Source organism: Nycticebus coucang, chromosome 9 (genome assembly GCF_027406575.1).
Source record: "Nycticebus coucang isolate mNycCou1 chromosome 9, mNycCou1.pri, whole genome shotgun sequence".
Classification (NCBI taxonomy): domain Eukaryota; kingdom Metazoa; phylum Chordata; class Mammalia; order Primates; family Lorisidae; genus Nycticebus; species Nycticebus coucang.
In genome coordinates this window covers 118,488,252-118,507,764 of record NC_069788.1, presented here as the reverse complement: position 1 = coordinate 118,507,764, position 19,513 = coordinate 118,488,252, and the positions used below count along the sequence as shown (strand labels likewise).

The 19,513-nt window shown below is 43.2% G+C and overlaps 1 protein-coding gene across 1 annotated transcript in view; it reads left to right on the top strand.

The window, feature by feature from the left end:
- ARG2 (arginase 2) overlaps window positions 1-19,513 on the top strand; it is a 34,557-nt gene that overhangs the window by 9,107 nt on the left and 5,937 nt on the right. Inside the window, exons 3-4 of the mRNA XM_053603291.1 lie at window positions 16,984-17,161; window positions 18,491-18,650. Coding sequence (XP_053459266.1) covers window positions 16,984-17,161; window positions 18,491-18,650 — 338 coding nt within the window. The remainder of the gene's footprint in view (window positions 1-16,983; window positions 17,162-18,490; window positions 18,651-19,513) is intronic.

Below are 19,513 nucleotides of genomic sequence, written 5' to 3'. Positions count from 1 at the left end.
ATTTTAAGTTTTCTTTTTTTATTTTTGAGACAGTCTCAAGCTGTTGCCCTGGGTAGAGTGCTGTGGTCATAGCTCACAGCTGTCACAGTCTCAAGCTGTCACCCTGGGTAGAGTTGCTGTGATCACAGCTCACAGCAACCTCCAACTCTTGGGCTCAAGCAATCTTCTTGCCTCAGTTTTTCTATTTTTGGTAGAGATGGGGTCTTGCTTTTTGTCCAGGCTGGTCTTGAACCCGTGAGCTATCCACCTGCCTCAGCCTCCCAGAGTGTTAGGATATAGGCGTTAGCCACTGTGCCCAGCCAATAGTTTTACATTTTGGTCTTGTTCTTCAACTTCTAACAAGATAGGTACTTTATAATTTGACCTTCACCTGCCTCCTTGGGTGTACCTACACCCACATTCCAATTCATTTTCATTGCAGCTAGGGTTGTGATCACTTGACCTTGTCACCACCAACAGAAGCACCTATCACAAACTTTGACTTAACATTCAAGAAGCATCAAATAATTCATTCTGTGATGGACAGCGGCAGTGGTCATCCTAGCAGTAGCTGCTGTCCAGGGTCCAGCCACGCAAGCTGCAGCTTATTTCCCCTGGAGCCACTGAGATAGTGTCTTCCTTGGACCATTATTTCTGGCATCGTGACTTCCTTCTTTCCTTCCTAATCACCCTTGATAGAGTGCTGTGGTGTCACAGCTCATAGCAACCTCTAACTCTTGGGCTCAAGTGATCCTCTTGCCTCAGCTTCCTGAGTAGCTGGGACTACAACGCCTGGCTAATTTTTTAGGGACAGGGTCTCGCTCTTGCTCAGGCTGGTCTCAAACTCCTGAGCTTGGGCAATTCACCCACCTTGGCCTCCCCGAGTGTTAGGATTATAGGCATGAGCCACCGCACTCGGCCTCAATGTGACTTTTAAACCAGATTTTGATTCTTTTTTTTTTTTTTTTTTTGTAGAGACAGAGTCTCACTTTATTGCCCTCAGTAGAGTGCCGTGGCGTCACACAGCTCACAGCAACCTCCAACTCCTGGGCTTAAGCGATTCTCTTGCCTCAGCCTCCCGAGTAGCTGGGACTACAGGCGCCCGCCACAACGCCCGGCTATTTTTTTTTTTGTTGCAGTTTGGCCGGGGCTGGGTTTGAACCCGCCACCCTTCGTATATGGGGCCGGCGCCCTGCTCACTGAGCCACAGGCGCTGCCCCAGATTTTGATTCTTAAAGATTCTCTTAAGGATTCTTAGTCGCCCAAATTAAATAAATTGCTTTTCTTTTAAAATAAACAGAATAGGTTTCTGTTGCTTAGCAGCTTAATGATCCTGAGTGATATGCAGGCTTACAAATTCCAATGACAACCAAATTGCCATGAGGACTAGAATACCCAAAGCCTTATCTTCTCAAGACCTTGATGATAAATTCTTGCTTTTTGGTGTTGTTTTGTTTTGGTTTTTGTGTGTAGGTGTTTTTTTTTTTCTTTGCTTCAACCTATTACTTGGCACATCATCTTGTAAGTTAATATAACTTACTAATTAGGTTACAGTTTCTTTAGTTTTTAATTTAGGACTATATCTTAGTTCCTTGGATTTCACCAACTCCCTGCTTTGATTTTTGAACCATATGCTCGCTAAAGTGACTTCTGAAAATAGCAAATTAAAGTTTTAAGTAGCTTAAAGATATCTTCAAGTTCTAAGTGTACTTCATTGTAGTAAACGGACCTACCTTAATGTGCTACGGTGAATTAAAATTGTTTCTGTGTTCCATATCTTGAGCATGGTGGTGGTTACAACTGTATATATTTGTCAAAACTCATTCAACTTAAAATGTAAATTAGGGCAGTGCCCATAGCTCAGTGGTTACAGCGTCAGCTACATGCACCGAGGCTGGCGGCTGGTGGTTTGAACCTGGTCCCGCCAGCTAAACAACATTGACAACTGCAACAAAAAAATAGCTGGGCGTTGTGGGGGCAGGTGCTTGTAGTCCCAGCTACTTGGGAGGCTGAGGCAAGAGAATCGCTTAAGCCCGAGTTTGAGGTTGCTGTGAACTGTGATTCTACGGCACTCTATCAAGGGTAACATAGTAAGACTCTGTCTCAAAAAACAGAAAAAAAAAGTAAAAATAAATTCGACTTCATCAAAATTCAAAATGTATTTTAAAGAGTACTATCAAGAAAGTGAAAAGATGGCTGGTGCGGTCGCTCACAACTGTAATCCCAGCACTCTGAGTGTCTGAGATATGTGGACTGCCTGAGCTCACAGGTTTGAGACCAGCCTGAGCAAGAGCAAGACCCTACTAACAATAGAAAAACTGAGTCAAGAGGATCGGTTGAACCTGAGTTGGAGGTTGCTGTGAGTTATGACACCACAGTACTCTACCCAGGGTGACAGCTTGAGACTCTGCCTCAAAAAAAAAAAAAAAAAAAAGTGAAAAGACAGCTTATGAAATGGGGGGGAATTTTTGCAAATAATATATCTGATAAGGTTCTAGTGTCCAGCAGGCATGCATAACTAACTGAACAATGAAGATAAATAACTCAAAACATCGACATTAGATTTAAATAGACATTTCTCCAAAGATTTTTTTTGGGGGGAGGAGAACAGAATCTCATTCTTTCACTCAGGCTAGAGCACTGTGGTATTATAGCTCACAGCAACCTCAAACTACTAGGCTCAAGCAAACCTCTTGCCTCAGCCTCCCAAGTAGCTAGGACTACAGGCACCCACCACAATGCCTGGCTAGTTTTTCTATTTTTAGTAGTGACTGGGTATCTCTCTTGCTCAGTCTGGTCTTCAGTTCCTGAGCTCAAATGATCCACTCATCTTGGCCTCCCAGAGTGCTAGGATTATAGGTATGAACCAACGTGACAGCTCTCTAAAGATGTTATACAAATGGCCAATAAACATATTAGTCATTAGGGAAATGCAAGTAAAAACTACAAGGAAATACCATTTCATGTGCAGTAGGATGGCTGTAATACAAAAAATAGTCTATACTGAGTGTTGGCATGTAGGGAGATTGGAAGTCTCATATGCTACTGGTGTGAAATGGTATAGCCACTTCAGAAAACAGTTTGATAGTTCTTCAAAAAGTTAACGAGGCCAGGCATGGTGGCTCATACCTATAACCTTACACTCTGGGAGGCTAAAGCTGGAGGATCCCCTGAGGCTAGGAATTCAAGAGCAACTGGAACAAGAGTGAGACTCTATCTCTACAAAAGAAAGAAAAATTAGTTGAGCATGGTGGTGGATGCTGTAGTCTCAGCTACTCAGGAGGCTGAGGCAGGAAGATCACTTGAGCCCAGGAGTTTGAGGCTCTGGTGAATTTTGATGATGCTACGGCATATTAGCCAGGCAATGGAGCAAGACTGTATCTCAAAATAAAAAAACAGACTAAAGCATATACTTATGTGATTGTGCAAATCCACTCCTACATGTATACCTCACAGAATTCAAAACACATCCACGCAAGAACTTATAGACAATGTTCATGCATTAATCATAATGGTTAAAAGTGGAAATGAACTAATTGTCCATCATTTGATAAATAGGAGAGCAAAATTTGGTCTATCTAGTCAATGGAATATTATTCAGCCTTAAAAGAATAAAGGACAAATGCATACTGCAATGTGGATGAACCTTGAAAATATACTAAGTCAAAGAAGGCAGATACCAAAGGCTACGTGTTATATAACTCTATTTATATGAAGTGTCTGGAATAGGTAAATCCGTACAGATAAAGTTGACTAGTGTCCCTAGTGTTCCTAGTGTTAGCTCCTCATTAGCTGAGCATTAGATCTAAAATGCAGATTTGATTCAACCCCTCCTGCATTTAGGATCCAGGCCCTGCCCTCTCCTCCCATCTCTTCTCTCTGTAGTCCTCTGGGACATGCCCTGGCCCCAGGGAAGTTGTGCATTTTTCTGTAGGGCTAAGGGTATTATGTGCCTCTGTGGTAAGCACTTCCCTCTCTCCTTTTATTTCCAGCTAATACCTTCAAGACTCAGATATTGCCTCTTTTGGGAAGCCCCCTGACTCTTCCCTTCTGGGGCCCCTGCTCCCACCACATCCTGGGCACAGTTGGCTCATAGCAGCTTCCCGAAGGCTGCCGCCATACCTTAACTCTGTATCCCTAAGACTTAGCAGAGTGCTGAGTGCACAGAAAGTGCACAGTAAACATTTGTTAAAGGAGAAAAGGAGGCAAAACACCCATGGCATTTTCATGTAACTTTGTTCACCATCATAATCCATGATGGATCTTTCCAGATTACCCTTTCCTTTCTTTCAAAATGACTTGCTCAGAAGCCACCTGTTTTCTCAGATTTTCAAGAATGTACGACTCGAAGGATAACTATCACATGTCAAACTTAAACTCTTTCAAGGTGATTGGCTACTCGTTGACAGATTTATTCAAGCTAAATGTTAGTAGGTAATAATGGTGAGTTACTGCCCCCTTTTTGGAATGTATATTTTTAAACCAGGATAAAGGTAATGATAACTGCTGGGTTTTTGTTGTTGTTGTTGTTTTCCTTTAAGAGACAGAGTCTCGTTCTGTCACCCTGGCTGAGATGCAGTGGTTATTCATAGGTTTATGATAGCCTACTGCAGCCCCAACTTGCTAGGCTCAAATGATCCTCCGGCGTTGTGGCGGGCGCCTGTAGTCCCAGCTGCTCGGGAGGCTGAGGCAAGAGAATCGCGTAAGCCCAAGAGTTAAGAGGTTGCTGTGAGCCGTGTGACGCCACGGCACTCTACCCGAGGGCGGTACAGTGAGACTCTGTCTCTACAAAAAAAAAAAAAAAATTTTCTTTTCTTTTTTTTTTTTTTTTTGAGACAGAGTCTCATTATGTCACCTTCACTAGAATGCCGTGGTGTCCCAGCTCACAGCAACCTCAAACTCTTGGACTCAAGCAATTCACTTGCTTCAGCCTCCCAAGTAGCTGGGACTACAGGCACCCGCCACAACGCCAGCTATTTTTTGTTGCAGTTGTCATTGTTGTTTAGCTGGCCTGGGCCAGTTTTCAACCCACCAGCCTCGGTGTATGTGGCCGGCGCCGTCACCACTGTACTACAATGCACTGAGCCATTTCTTAAATTTTTTGACAGATGGGGGTCTTGTTGTGTTCCCCAGTCTGGTCTTGAACGCCTGTCCTCAAGCGATCCTCCCACCTTGGCCTCCCAAAACACTGGGATTACAGGCATCGGTCACCATGCTTTGCTTGCTTTTTTTTTTTTTTTTTGGTAGAGACAGAGTCTCACTGTACCGCCCTCGGGTAGAGTGCCTTGGCGTCACACGGCTCACAGCAACCTCTAACTCTTGGGCTTACGCGATTCTCTTGCCTCAGCCTCCCGAGCAGCTGGGACTACAGGCGCCCGCCACAACGCCCGGCTATTTTTTGGTTGCAGTTTGGCCGGGGCTGGGTTTGAACCCGCCACCCTCGGCATATGGGGCTGGCGCCCTACTCACTGAGCCACAGGCGCCGCCCTTTGCTTGCTTTTTAAAAGTAAGGCTGACCTTTAGTTACTTTAGACAGATGCCAATATTCCTTTACTATTCAAAACAGCACAGTCCAAGGTAGAACTTAAGGGATTATAGTGATTGGTTTATAATCTTTGAATAATTTTGCTTGTTCACTATTAAGGACCAAACTCTGTCAGTATTGAGGATATACTACCTGTGTGCGCGCGTGTATATGTGTAGTGATACCTGAAGATTTGAAAAGAAGAAAGACAGAATATTCTCGGCTCCTTCTCTACCTCAAGAGAAAAAAACCACAGAATAAGAAAGGAAGTAGAAATACTTTCCTGTGTGACACAAGAACTGAGTCATGGCAGGGTGTGGCATTGTGGGTAGGGCTTTCAGAGAATAAGTGTTCTGAGCTTTAATTGGCCTAGCCTTTATATTCTTTCATAGGGAATGTAGAATATTCACACTGTGGGGCGGCGCCTGTGGCTCAGTCGGTAAGGCGCCGGCCCCATATACTGAGGGTGGCAGGTTCAAACCCGGCCCCGACCAAACTGCAACCAAAAAATAGCCGGGCGTTGTGGCGGACGCCTGTAATCCCAGCTGCTCGGGAGGCTGAGGCAAGAGAATCGCTTAAGCCCAGGAGTTGGAGGTTGCTGTGAGCTGTGTGAGGCCATGGCACTCTACCAAGGGCCACAAAGTGAGACTCTGTCTCTACAAAAAAAAAAAAAAAAGAAAGAAAATAGAATATTCACACTGTGTGACTGCAAGATTCTTTAGGAGCCATTTCAATGAGAAATCAGTGGGCCTGTGTTAATTTTTGGTGAGAAGAAACAAACAATCTTGATCCAAATGACATAGTCATTCATGTTACAGATTTTGGGAAGTGTTAGGTTATACTATCAGTTTCCAGGAAAATTAAAAAAAGAAAAAGAAAAGTAAGATGGGGAGGAAAACCACCAAGATGCCTTATCCATTTGATCTAATCTGTAATCTCCAGGACATGGCAAGCCTTTCCTTGTTACCAATTTAAACAACTGTGTGAGGTAGGACAGGATTAGAAACTGAGCTTGGTTAGAAATCTTGACTCTCTTGGGAAGTTAGGGGCACATGGCAGAGAGTCTGTTCTTTGCATCTGTTGTGACACTTAGCTGAGGCCATAACCATGTATTCTGTGCTTTTAGCCCAGAGAAGTAGAGAATGCAATCCGTGTGGTTTGAAGTTTCTTGGTCCAACTCACCAGGATGTCAGCCTAGAGTTTGGGGCAGGAAGCCACACTGGGACTGTATGGCAGAGCAGTACTCACCAGCCTGATATGTCTTCCTTTAAATTCTTTTTGGAACAAGGTGGAGTATAAAGAATCTTTTAAAGATCATATGCTATGGATGGGTGTAGTGGCTTATGCCTGTAATCCTAGCACTCCAAGAGGCCAAGGCAGGTGGATTGCTTGAGCTCAGGAGATCAGCCTGAGCAAGAGTGAAATCCTGTCTTTACTAAAAATAGAAAAATTAGGAGTGCCTATAGTCCCAGCTACTCGGGAGGCTAAGGAAAGAGGATCATGTGAGCCCAAGAGACTGAGTTTGCTGTGAACCATGATGATGCCACAGCACATCAGAGTAAGATTGTCCCCCACAAAAAAAATCACATGCTGTGAAAAGCAGTACTGTGTCCTCAGGGATTGTTGCTATCTCTTCCTCTGATAAGCTACGAGAAAGACTGAGGTTTTGTCAGGTCTGTTTTCAGAGAAGCTTGACAGTCTTGTTCTGAATGAGAGATATGGTTATGTGACTTAGTGAAGCCAGAGGAACCCTACTCTTATCTCTACCACTGCTGTGCTGGGACCAGGCTGTTAGGGCGCCCACAGCTGACAGTTTGTCTGAGAAGCCCTGGGCTGGCTCAACCTCATCTAGAGGGTTGACATGACTTTGGTTCACATGAGTGTTTGTTTCTAAGCCTGTCTTCAGATGATACTATCAGATCACTATCTGATCTCCTTATGTAAGAAAGTTAGATGTAGCTGGAGAACCAATTAGCAGGAAATATATTACTGGCTTTGGAAATCATCTTAGTTACGATCTTGAGCTAAATTTTCAAGTGTGTTTTGTATTTGAATTTTTTGTACTCAGGTATCACATTCATGCAAAAGCATTGATTAACACCATGTTTGTATCATTTGCTCTCTGGTATATGTTACATGAACATGTTTGAGGTGATGGTCTAGGTCCACATGGTCATCTTCCATCCTTGAGCCCCCAGTGCCACTCCCTGTTCCCTCTTCCTCTGTCATGGTCTTCACTGCCTCTGAGAACACCTGTTTCAGAGACAATGGGTTAGTGGAGTGGGAATGAAGGAGATATTTAGGACTGATCAGAACTGTCTTCTCTGGAACACCGAAGTGAACTAGAACAAATACATCTTCTTGTGGAATAAGCTTTCTTTCTCTAATGTTCCAAATATATTTTAGGGACTGGGACTAAGGAGCAAAGAGAAGATTTTAGATATCTCAAGGCACATGGTTCTTGAGGTTGCACAATATTTGCGAGTTAAATGCACTAAATAAAATTCAGATCTCTGTATTTTATTGGTAACCAAATGAGTTTACCTAATTAAGTCTCTTCAAAGGTTACCCAAATCTTATTTTAGGGATAAGAAAGATATTGTCCCAGGCTGGGCATGGTAGCTCATGCCTGTAATCCCAGCACTTGGGAGGCTGAGGTGGGTGGATTGCTTTGAGTTCATAGGTTAGAGACGAGCCTGAGCCAGGGCGAGACCCTCATCTCTTAAAAAAAAAAGAAAGAAAGAAAGATACTGTCTCGAATTAACCCTGGCAAATTTTTCCCCCTAGTTTAGAATTCTGGGAACATTGCAACTTTGTTTTTTTTTTTTTTTTTTTTTTTTTTGTAGAGACAGAGTCTCACTTTATGGCCCTCGGTAGAGTGCCGTGGCCTCACACAGCTCACAGCAACCTCCAACTCCTGGGCTTAAGCGATTCTCTTGCCTCAGCCTCCCGAGTAGCTGGGACTACAGGCGCCCGCCACAACACCCGGCTATTTTTTGGTTGCAGTTTGACCAGGGGCCGGGTTTGAACCCGCCACCCTCGGTATATGGGGCTGGCGCCTTACCGACTGAGCCACAGGCGCCTCCCTGCAACTTTGTTTTTAAAAAGCTGGTATTCCTGGCTTGGTGCCTGTAGCTCAGTGGCTAGGGTGCTGGGTACATGCACCGCAGCTGGTGGGTTCAGACCCAACCTGGGCCTGCCAAACAACAATGACAACTACAACAAAAAGAATAGCCAGGCGTTGTGGTGGGTGCCCGTAATCACAGCTACTTGGGAGGCTGAGGCAAGAGAATCGCTTAAGCCCAAGAGTTTAAGGTTGCTAAGAGCTGTGATGCCATGGCACTCTACCGAGGGCGACAAAATGGAAAAAAAAAAAAAGGCTGGTATTCCAGGCATAACTTTGGGATTCTGAGAATTAGCAGGTACATCCCTTCAAAATATCAGGAATTCCTTTTGCATGGCTGAATCTATAACGTTGTAAATCATCAGTACCTTCTCAGCACCAAGATTAGAGTCTTTGTTTTTCTTTCTGTTTCACTGACTTGTTCTTCCTGACAAGTCATACACCTATCTATCTTAGTTAGAGACAGTTTGGGACAACTGCACACTGAGCGGCCCCTCACTTTTCAATCTGTTATTCTGCCTTCTGCCAACGGCTTAGTAGACTCCCCATGTGTCACCCCACTTCGTTTTGTTTTGTTTTGTTTTGTTTTGCAGTTTTTGAACGGGGCTGGGTTTGAACCTGCTACCTCCGGCAAATGGGGCTGGCGCCCTTCTCCTTTGAGCCACAGTTGCCTCCTCCACTTCGGTTTTAATTTCTGTTTGTTTTTTAACTACTAATGAGGAGTCAGCCCACTTCGAAAAGCCTCTCCCTTAGCTTGCTGGGAGCCTTGGTGTCAGCTAGAGCCACCTATACATGGAAGTGACAGCAGTAGGGAGAATGACGTACCCTTATGCTGTTGAAGAAATACTTGCTTATTCAACACATTGTCTCGTAGGTCTCTAACCCAAAGATGATTTCAGGTGCTCTAAACGGTGAGCTATTTTGCCTTGCTGAATTTCCTCCTCTGCAGTGTGTGGATAATACACCAGCAGAGGATGTGAGTGCCTTGCACAGTGTGTCTTGTGGAGGCAGGTAATTCTGTTCCTCTGCCTCCTTTTTTCTCACCAGCATCTTTCACAAATACACTCAGTAGCCCTGAAATAGAAGTGCTGTTCACAGATATTGCTAAGGTCAGGTAGGGCTGTTTTGATTTCTTCCTCACAGCCTGGTTGCATCATTCTGTTGATGCACTTGTGTTCCCGTTCCACTCTGATGGAGCCTGGAGAGCTTTATCAAGGCCAAAGGTAATATCTGGGTCTGAAATATGAATATCAGTAGTATTCAGTGTATTTTATTACCAGCACTCAGGAGAGAAGCAGTGAGGCTCTGCCAGTGTATAAAGAGCAAGTGAAAAGTGAGAGCCTTTCAAACTGCTTCCAGATCTGTTTGACATGAGAGCTGCTTTGAAGTTTCAGCCTCATCTTGTCCTGCAATGCTGCTTAAAAAAGAAGAAAGAGCAGCAATGAAACAGTAGGTCTCATCTGACCTAGACTTTCAGATGAAATGACCTGAAGCACAGAGTTAGAGAAAGAGATATTTCTGTTAGGAATGAGAGGCAGATATTTCTTTCATAATATTTGCTGTTTCTCCTATTCTAAGAATTGTGTGTGTGTGTGTGTGTATAAAATTGTTATTATTTTTTAATTCTCTTTTGCCCTGGGTAGAGTGCCATGGCATCACAGTGCACAGCAACCTCAAACTCTTTGACTCAAGTGATCTTCATGCCTCAGCCTCCTGAGTAGCTGGGACTACAGGCACCCACCACCATCCCCAGCTAATTTTTCTATTTTTTAGTAGAGATGGTCTTTAACTCCTGAGCTCAGGCAATGCACTCACCTCAGCCTCCCAGAGTGTTAGGATTACAGGTGTGAGCCACTGTTCCCAGCTGCATTCTAAGAGCCTTTAAAATAGTCGTGATGGGCTGGGCATGGTGGCTCATGCCTATAATCCTAGCACTCTGGGAAGCTGAGGTGGGTGGATCTCCTGAGTTCACAGGTTCAAGACCAGCCTGAGCCAGAGTGAGACCTCGTCTCTAAAAATAGCTGGGCGTTGTGGTGGGTGCCTGTAGTCCCAGCTACTCGGGAGGCTGAGGCAAGAGAATCACTTGAGCCCAAGAGTTTGAGGTTGCTGTGAGCTATGATGCTACGGCACTCTACCGGGGCCAACAAAGTAAAACTCTGACTCAAAAAAAAAATTATGAGACCATTTCTTATGCCTTATGAACTAGAAGAATTTTTTTTTTTTTTTTTTTTTGAGACAGAGCTTCAAGCCGTCACCCTGGGTAGAGTGCTGTAGCATCACAGCTCACGGCAACCTCCAATTCCTGGGCTCAAGCGATTCTCCTGCCTCCACTTCCCAAGTAGCTGGGACCACAGGCACCCGCCACAACACCCGGTTATTTTTTGGTTGCAGCCGTCATTGTTGTTTGGCGGGCCTGGGCTGGATTCGAACCCGCCAGCTCAGGTGTATGTGGCTGGCGCCTTAGCTGCTTGAGCCACAGGCGCCGAGCCTGAACTAGAAGAACTTGCCATAGCATTCTGATATAAGTTTTAATATTACTCAGTTTTTTCTGGTCTTATAAAAATTAACCTCCCATCTGCCTCCCCACTTACCTCAAAAACAGTAGCTAATGGGTTTCAATTCATCTTCTCTACATCTTGCATTGCTCCAGTATTGAAAGTTCTCATTCTTATTAAATTGGTCAACTCTTTTCAAACATGGCATGTGTGTTTATTCTTCTGGGTCATTGTTCACTTTTGAGAAGCCAGTCCAGGGTTCAGTACTGGTCTTTTGGGTGCCTCGATACTATTGATGCAGTGGAAAGTACAGGAGAAAGCCATAAGAGGCCACATCAGAATGATGCATTTGCTGATTCATCTCTGTAATGAATAAGAATAGTTAAAAGTAATAAACGTTGGTAATCCCAGAGCAACATAAACTTTAGTATTTTCTTTAAAATTAATAATTTTTTTTTTTTACTAGCCATGTAGAGTAGTGGGAGTGGTGAAAGAATAAAGGAATCTGTAACTGGTTGTGATCAATTAGTTGTAAACACTGCTGCACTTAGATCAGCCCATAAAGTTTAATATTCTGAGTTCTTAATCACTTAAAGGTTATAGCAGTAGAATAAAAAAGTACTCATTGTGGCAGAGATTGCTAGCTGTCCACAGAATCTATTCTCATCCTCTTCTGGCCATAAGCTAGACCTGCATTTGTGGGTCAGTGCCATGTGGGCAGGAGTGAGGTGCCACATCCAGGTCAGGGCCTTTAAAAGAGAAGGGTGCTTTCTCAATGCTTTCTTCACTCCCAGTGCCTGGCACCTGGGAAGACCTAGCCTTAGCCACACAGAACCACCAGCTAGGTCCCTGAATCACTACATGGAAGAAAGCCTCCTGCTGACTTGGGCTACCCATCTGGATGTTTAATGAACAGGAAATAAATGGGGTTTGAACCATTATTGGGGGGCATTTGCTGCAGTAGATAACCTACTCTAATAACTTTATTGAAAGGCATGTTATGAGGCAGGGCGTGGTGGCTGCACCACCCTGGGTTATCCAAAATGTCCATGAGCGATTATGGTAAGCATGTCTTTCCAGCATCCACTATGTGGAAGCCTTGCTGATAGGAAGGTATCTGGGAAATCCAGTGAATAACCAGAAGGCCGTTTTGTAACAAGGAATCAGAGTAAATGGAGTTGGATAATTTTAGGAGTTTAGGAGAATCTACTGCTCAGATTGTGGGCAGCAAATGACCACGTACTGACTAAAATCCTTTTATGAAATTCAGTCTGTCTTCCTGGAGTGTTGCTATGTGTATAAGACTGCTAGATCTTCTTTGGGCTCCTTTTTAGGTTTTGTGCAGCTTTTTTCTGATAATACACGTGAGTAGAGTACTGTCTTCTGTCACACATATCTGAGTCTACATCTGTGTGTTCCAGGACTGGACTTGAGTGTTCCCCAGATTTCTGTGACCTATGTTACTGTTCATATGAATTTCAAGGAGTTAAAGTGCCTGCAAATAGAGTAGAATCTCTGTAAATTGGCCACCCAAGGGACTGTAACAAACTGGTCAAACACAGGGAGGTGGTTCAACATAAGGAACTAGGTCTGCTGGGCTGATGTGTACATGTGGTGCACTTCTGGTCTATGAAAATTAGGTTAACTTAAGGTAGTCAATGTAGCGGGGTGGTCAACTATGGAGGTTCTATTGTAGTTCTAAAGAGTTAATATTAAGAGTATTTAATTAGATTATAAATCTTTTTATTTTTTATTTTATTTTTTAAGACATGCCCTGGCATCATCATAGCTCACAGAAACCTCAAACTCTTGGGCTCAATCAATCCTCCTGCCTCTCCCTCCCCCCAGTAGCCATGGGCCCTACAGGTGCCCACCACCAGGCCAGCTAGTTTTTCTGTTTTTGGTAGAGACAAGTTCTCACTCTTGCTTAGGCTGGTCAGATTATAAATCTTTTATAATCTTATACCTATTACAAAACCCCAGACATGCCCTGATGTCTTACATCTAGTAAAGATCTAATGAGGAAGATACAGAGATAAACGTAGATGAGGAAGTTAAAACATCCAAGAATAGGCATCACCATTCAAGATCTGTCTGGTTCACAACTGTCTTGCCAACGGATCCAAGACCTGATATTGACTTGGTTAATTAAGGCTTTATTTCTAAGTCTAAAGTTTAAAGTAGTGTCCTCCCTATATTTCGCGATTTGGTGAAGTCCATTATGACTTTACTCACAGCTCTCATAGTCTGTCTCTTTAAAAGCTTTTCATGTTTTGTCTTTTTTCTCTTGGTTCACAAGTTCTTTGGCCTGCTGTCACATTTTCCTAACTCCACTCTTCTACCCCTCCCCCCTTTCTACTTGTTTAGTTTGCATCTTCTCCAGTTTGGGGTCTTTTATTTCTTCAAGTGCGGTGACCAAAAGATGCAGAATTCTTGTTGCAGGTGTATCTTACCTTCAATTAGGAATAGGATAAGGTTTTCTGTGGTCTCTTGCTTGGCCTTATACTCCAAGTCATTTCTGGCCTTTATAGGTTTATGTTGCAGTCATTGCTTCTCATATTTTTATATTTCCTTGAAAGTTTGGCTTTGGATTCAAGAGGAAAAGCTCAAAACTGTTTAAATTCATGAATCCATGCTGATCTTCATCCAAATCTTTAATGCCATTTTCCCCAAATTATAGATATTATTTCTATCCTGTTATTTGCCCCTGCCCCAAATCCTGGACTCAAGTTTGAGAATTGGGGCCCTAAGGATATAATCTATGATAACATTTCAGTCTCTAGTTTCAGATCCCTATTTGATAGAGTTGGATTATGTAGTCCAACATGGGTGGGAAAGTATTCAAAGATGTCAGAATATATCACTAGTTCTTAAATTGTTAAAAATTAGGAGGGATTCTGCATAGTAAAGAATACAGCTTAAGCATCCCTGGTCCAAACACCCATTATGTTCTAAAATCTGAAACTTTCTGAGTACCAACATGACATCACAAGTCACCTGAACACATTTTTTTTCCTCTGTATTAACAGTGTCATATTTTTTTCTTGTTAAGCACTTAGGAGTGAATAAGTATAAGAAAATGATTGCTTATCAGCAGCGTATAAATTCAGAGTCAGGAAAGATGGTGACACCAAAGAACCATAGATCATCTACATGGGTGGCTGACCTAGTGACACCTTGGCTTTATTTGTTTATTTATTTATTGAGACAGTCTCACTCTGTTGCCCAGGCTAGAGTATCATGGTGTCAGCTTAGCTTGCAGCAACCTCAAACTTCTGGGCTGAAGTGATCCTCCTACTTCTGCTTCTGAATAGCTGGGACTACATGTGCCTGCCGCAGCTACCAGCTAATTTTTTCTATTATTAGAGATGGGGTCTCATTCTTGCTCAGGCTGCTTTCGAACTCCTGAGCTCAAGGGATCCTCTTGCTTTGGCTACTCAGAATATTAGGATTATAGGCATGAGCCACACCTGGCCTAGGCTGGAATATGGTAACGTCATAGCTCACTGCAGCCTCAAACTCCTGGGCTTAAGTGATCTTCCTGCCTTGGCCTCTTGAGTAGCTCGGACTTCAGGCACCCAACACCACACTCTGCTAACTTAAAAATTTTTTCTTCTGGGCAGCACCTGTGGCTCAGTCGGTAAGGTGCTGGCCCCATATACTGAGGGTGGCGCGTTCAAACCTGGCCCCAGCCAAACTGCAACAAAAAAATAGCTGGGTGTTGTGGCGGGCACCTATAGTCCCAGCTACTTGGGAGGCTGAGGCAAGAGAATCGCTTAAGCCCAGGAGTTGGAGGTTGCTGTGAGCTGTGTGATGCCATGGCACTCTACCTAGGGCCATAAAGTGAAACTCTGTCTCTACAAAAAAAAAAAAATTTTTTTTCTTCTTAGCTCAGCAGCTAAGGTACCAGCCACATACACCAGAGCTGGCGGGTTCAAGCCCAGCCTGGGCCTGCCAAACAACAGTGACAACTACAACCAAAAAATAGCTGGGCATTGTGGCAAGCGCCTGTAATCCCAGCTACTTGGGAGGCCGAGATAGGAGAATCGCTTAAGCCCGAGAGTTGGAGGATGCTGTGAGCTGTGACGCCACGGCACTCTACCAAGGGCAACATAGTAAAACTGTCTCAAAAAAAAAAAAAATTTTTTTTTTCTTTTTAGAGACAGGGTCTCACTGTGTTGCCCAGCCTCATCCTGAACTTCTGACTTCCCACCTTGGCCTCCCAAAGTGCTGGATTATAGGCATGAGCTATCACATTTGGCTTTGACACCTTTGCTTTCTGATGGTTCAGTGCACGCAAACTTCGATGTACAAAATTATTTTATTTATTTATTTATTTTTTGTGTGGTTTTTGGCCGGGGCTGGGTTTGAACCCACCACCTCCGGCATGTGGGACCGGCGCCCTACTCCTTGAGCCACAGGCACCGCCCACAAAATTATTTTTAAAATTGTAGGGCGGCACCTGTGGCTCAAAGGAGTAGGGCGCCCACCCCGTATGCTGAAGGTGATGGGTTCAAACCCAGCCCTGGCCAAAAAAAAAAAAAGTAAAATTGTATAAAATTACCTTTAGGGCTATGTGTATAATGTATATATGAAACAAGTAAATTTTGTGTTTAAACTTGTGTTCCATCTCTTAAGACATCTCATTAGGTATATTCAAATATTCTAAAATCTGAAAAAAATCCAACATCCCAAACACCTCTAGTCCCAAGCATTTCAGATAAGGGGCACAAACTCTGGAGCCACATGGCCTAGATGTATATCCTGATTCTGGCACTAAACAACCACCTGACCTTGGCTCAGTTATTTCTCTTTGCTTCAGTTTTCTCATCTACAGAATAGGCGTATTGTAGTTGCCTCATAGAATTGTTCTGAGTCTTAAAATAAGGATTTATGTTGGCTTGGCACCCGTAGCACAGTAGTTATGGTGCCAGCCACAGACACCAAAGTTGGAGGGTTTGAACCCAGCCTGGGCCAGCAACAGTTGACAACTGCAACAAAAAATAGCCAGGCATTGTAGTACCGGCCTGTAGTCCTAGCTACTCAGGAGGCTGAGGCAAGAGAATCACTTAAAGCAGGCGTCCTCAAACTTTTTAAACAGGGGGCCAGTTCACTGTCCCTCAGACCGTTGGAGGGCTGGACTATAGTTAAAAAAAAAACAAACAAAAAAAACTATGAACAAATTCCTATGCACACTGCACATATCTTATTTCGAAGTAAAAAAACAAAACGGGAACAAATACAATTCACACCGCTGCATGTGGTCCGCGGGTCGCAGTTTGGGGACCCCTGACTTAAAACCCAAGAGCTTGAGGTTGCTGTGAGCTGTGATACCACGGCACTCTACCAAGGGCGACATAGTGAGATTCTGTCTCAAAAAATAAAATATAAAATAAAAATAAAAAAATAAGAATTTATGGTAAGCAATTAGAATAGTACCTGGGACCTTTAAATAATATTTCTCTTTTTTAGATGTCTTTGTATTTATGAAAAAGTTTGTAACATGAGAATTTCTAAATATGTATTTTTGTCCTAAATTAGTAGTACTTTTCTTTAAATTCTGTTCATTCTTGTTGATATTTTATTTCTACTCTGGGATATCTCAGGTCTAATTGCTATTAATGTTGTGATTGTTAGGTGAAGCCAATCAACATCTCTGGGTTTCAGTTTCCAAAGCTCAGCTTCTTCTGCTAAATAGTGTTCAAAATAGGATCTACCTTACGGGATTGATGGAAGGATTCAGACAATCCTGCCACAGTCATTTGACCTTTTGAACTTTGTTGAAAGTTATTTGTGGCCCAGGCAATTAAAAGTTAGAATAGCTCATACAATTCACCATATCGTGCATCATTTCTTTCCAGGATGCCACCTAAAAGACTTTGGAGATTTAAGTTTTACTCCAGTGCCCAAAGATGATCTCTACAACAACCTGATAGTGAATCCGCGCTCAGTGGGTCTTGCAAACCAGGAACTGGCTGAGGTGGTTAGCAGAGCAGTGTCAGGTGGCTACAACTGCGTCACAGTGGGAGGAGACCACAGGTAAACTGGGAGACATGTGGAGAGGACCGGATGACATGGTATTTTGAGCTAACAGTTGGTTCTCTGTTTCCTGATCTGGAGGGAAAATACCCTACAGAATTTTTACAGTATGATATATATAATAGCATTCTTTTTTTGGATACAGAGTCTCACTTATTCACCCTGGGTAGAGTGCTGTGGCGTCATAGCTGACAGCAACCTTAAACTCTTGGGCTTGAGCAATCCTCTTGCTTCAGCCTCCCAAGTAGCTGGAACTACAGGGACCCACCAAAATGCCTGGCTAGTTTTTCTCTTTCTAGTAGAGACAGGGTCTCACTCTTGCTCAGGCTGGTCTTGAACACTGAGCTCAAGCAATTCACCCGCCTTGGGCTCCTAGAGTGCTAGGATAACAGGCATGAGCTACCTGGCCCTGCCTAAATGAGGTTTTTTTTTTTTTTAAGACAGAGTCTCACCATGTCACCTTTAGTAGAGTGCTGTGGTGTCACAGCTCACAACCACCTCAAACTCTTGGGCTTAAGTGATTTTCTTGCCTCAGCCTCCTGAGTTGCTGGGACTATAGGTGCCCACCACAATGCCTGGCTATTATTTTTGTTGCAGTTGGCCTGGGCTGGGTTCAAACCCACCACCCTCGGTGTATGTGGCTGGCACCATAACCACTGTGCTACAGGTGCCGACCCCTAAATGAGTTTTTTAATTGAGTTTCCCTGTTACATTAACAGCTTTTTTTTCCTTTCAGATTTTAGGAAGTATCACTTATAAATTGTCTAAAAAACTATAAGGCTGTGTAATTTTTATTCTTAAAAAGTTAATATAGGACACAACTATAAGAGGTACTCTACTTAACAAATGCAAATATCATAACTGAGTTGTTTCTACCCTCACATTAACCTAAAATTAAAAGAAAAAAAGTTAATATAACTGATTCTTTGGAAGTTAGATCTCTCTGGTCTCTCAGGTGATATTAAGCAACATTTTTGTGAGTTGTTCCAAATGTACCACATTTAATTGAGTATCATTCCAATAATAAATATTTGAGGTCATTTTTTGGGGCAGAGCTATTGGATCAAATTACATGGATTTGGGGGCAGCAGTGACATCCATCACACTGCTGAAATAGCCAGCTTTGCATCTTTAGATTTCTCCCTATCTACCTCACTCACTCACTCACGGTTCATCTTTGGGAAGGAGGACTCAGACTTCTGTGTCACCTAAACCCAACCTTCAGTCTATGCCCCGAGGACAAAATATAAGCTGTGCTGGCTGAGGACTTTTGTTACTGGTGATGTTTTCCAAACAGAGGGAATTTAAGATTATATCTGTTCTTTGCAGCCTGGCAATTGGTACCATTAGTGGCCATGCGCGACACTGTCCAGATCTTTGTGTCATCTGGGTTGATGCCCATGCTGATATCAATACACCCCTTACCACTTCATCAGGAAATCTCCATGGACAGCCAGTTTCATTTCTCCTCAGAGAACTACAGGACAAGGTCAGTGGGCTGAAATGAACAAGGTGAATGGCTTCTTGGGTTTTTCTGGGGCTTTGAGGTTATGTAAGATTTTGGTGAGGAGTGGGTTGATTGTGGCTTACCACTCCTTCATTTTGTTCATCAAACACTGTAACAGGCCAGGCCATCTGCTAGATGCTCTAAACTTTATGCTGTATAGTTTTTATTCTTAAAAAGTTAATAGAGGACACAACTACAAGAGGGTCTCTACCTAACAAATGCAAATATTGTAACCGAGTTGTTTCTACCCTCACATTAACATGAAATTTAAAGAAAAAAAGTTAATATAACTGATTCTTTGGAGGTTAGGTCTCTCTGGTCTCCCAGTCTAAAGGGATATAAAGATGATCAGGACGTGGTGCCTGCTCTTGATTAGGCTTGTGTGCCACACCCTCAGACACACTGGTCTAGAAGACTAGTAAACCATGATTACCCCTGGGTGATATCTTCCTGCACTGCTCAGAGGACATGGGAGTCCATGTTACGCATAGACTAGAATCTGTATTTCCCTCCCTTCCCTCAGTGAATAACCAGGACAGTACAAAGATCGTTCATTTAGTTGCTGTTGGCAACTTGAGGTGGCAACTGGGTTATGCTTCAAGAAGCAACAGTAAACAATTCAGTAATGTGTAAAAGGCTCATCAGCAGTATTCTTAAGAGTAGGTATGTTAATGAGAAACCAAGACGACCTCAGAAGAAAATTATTTTGAGAAAGCTGTACTCTGTTCTTCAGCTGCCCTTCTGAAACATTTCCACTTGTATCAGTTCTCTTCTCCAGGTCAAGTGTGTCTTGTACTGTTTTAAACATGCCCTGTGAGTAGAAGAAAGCAGACTTCATACTTGGG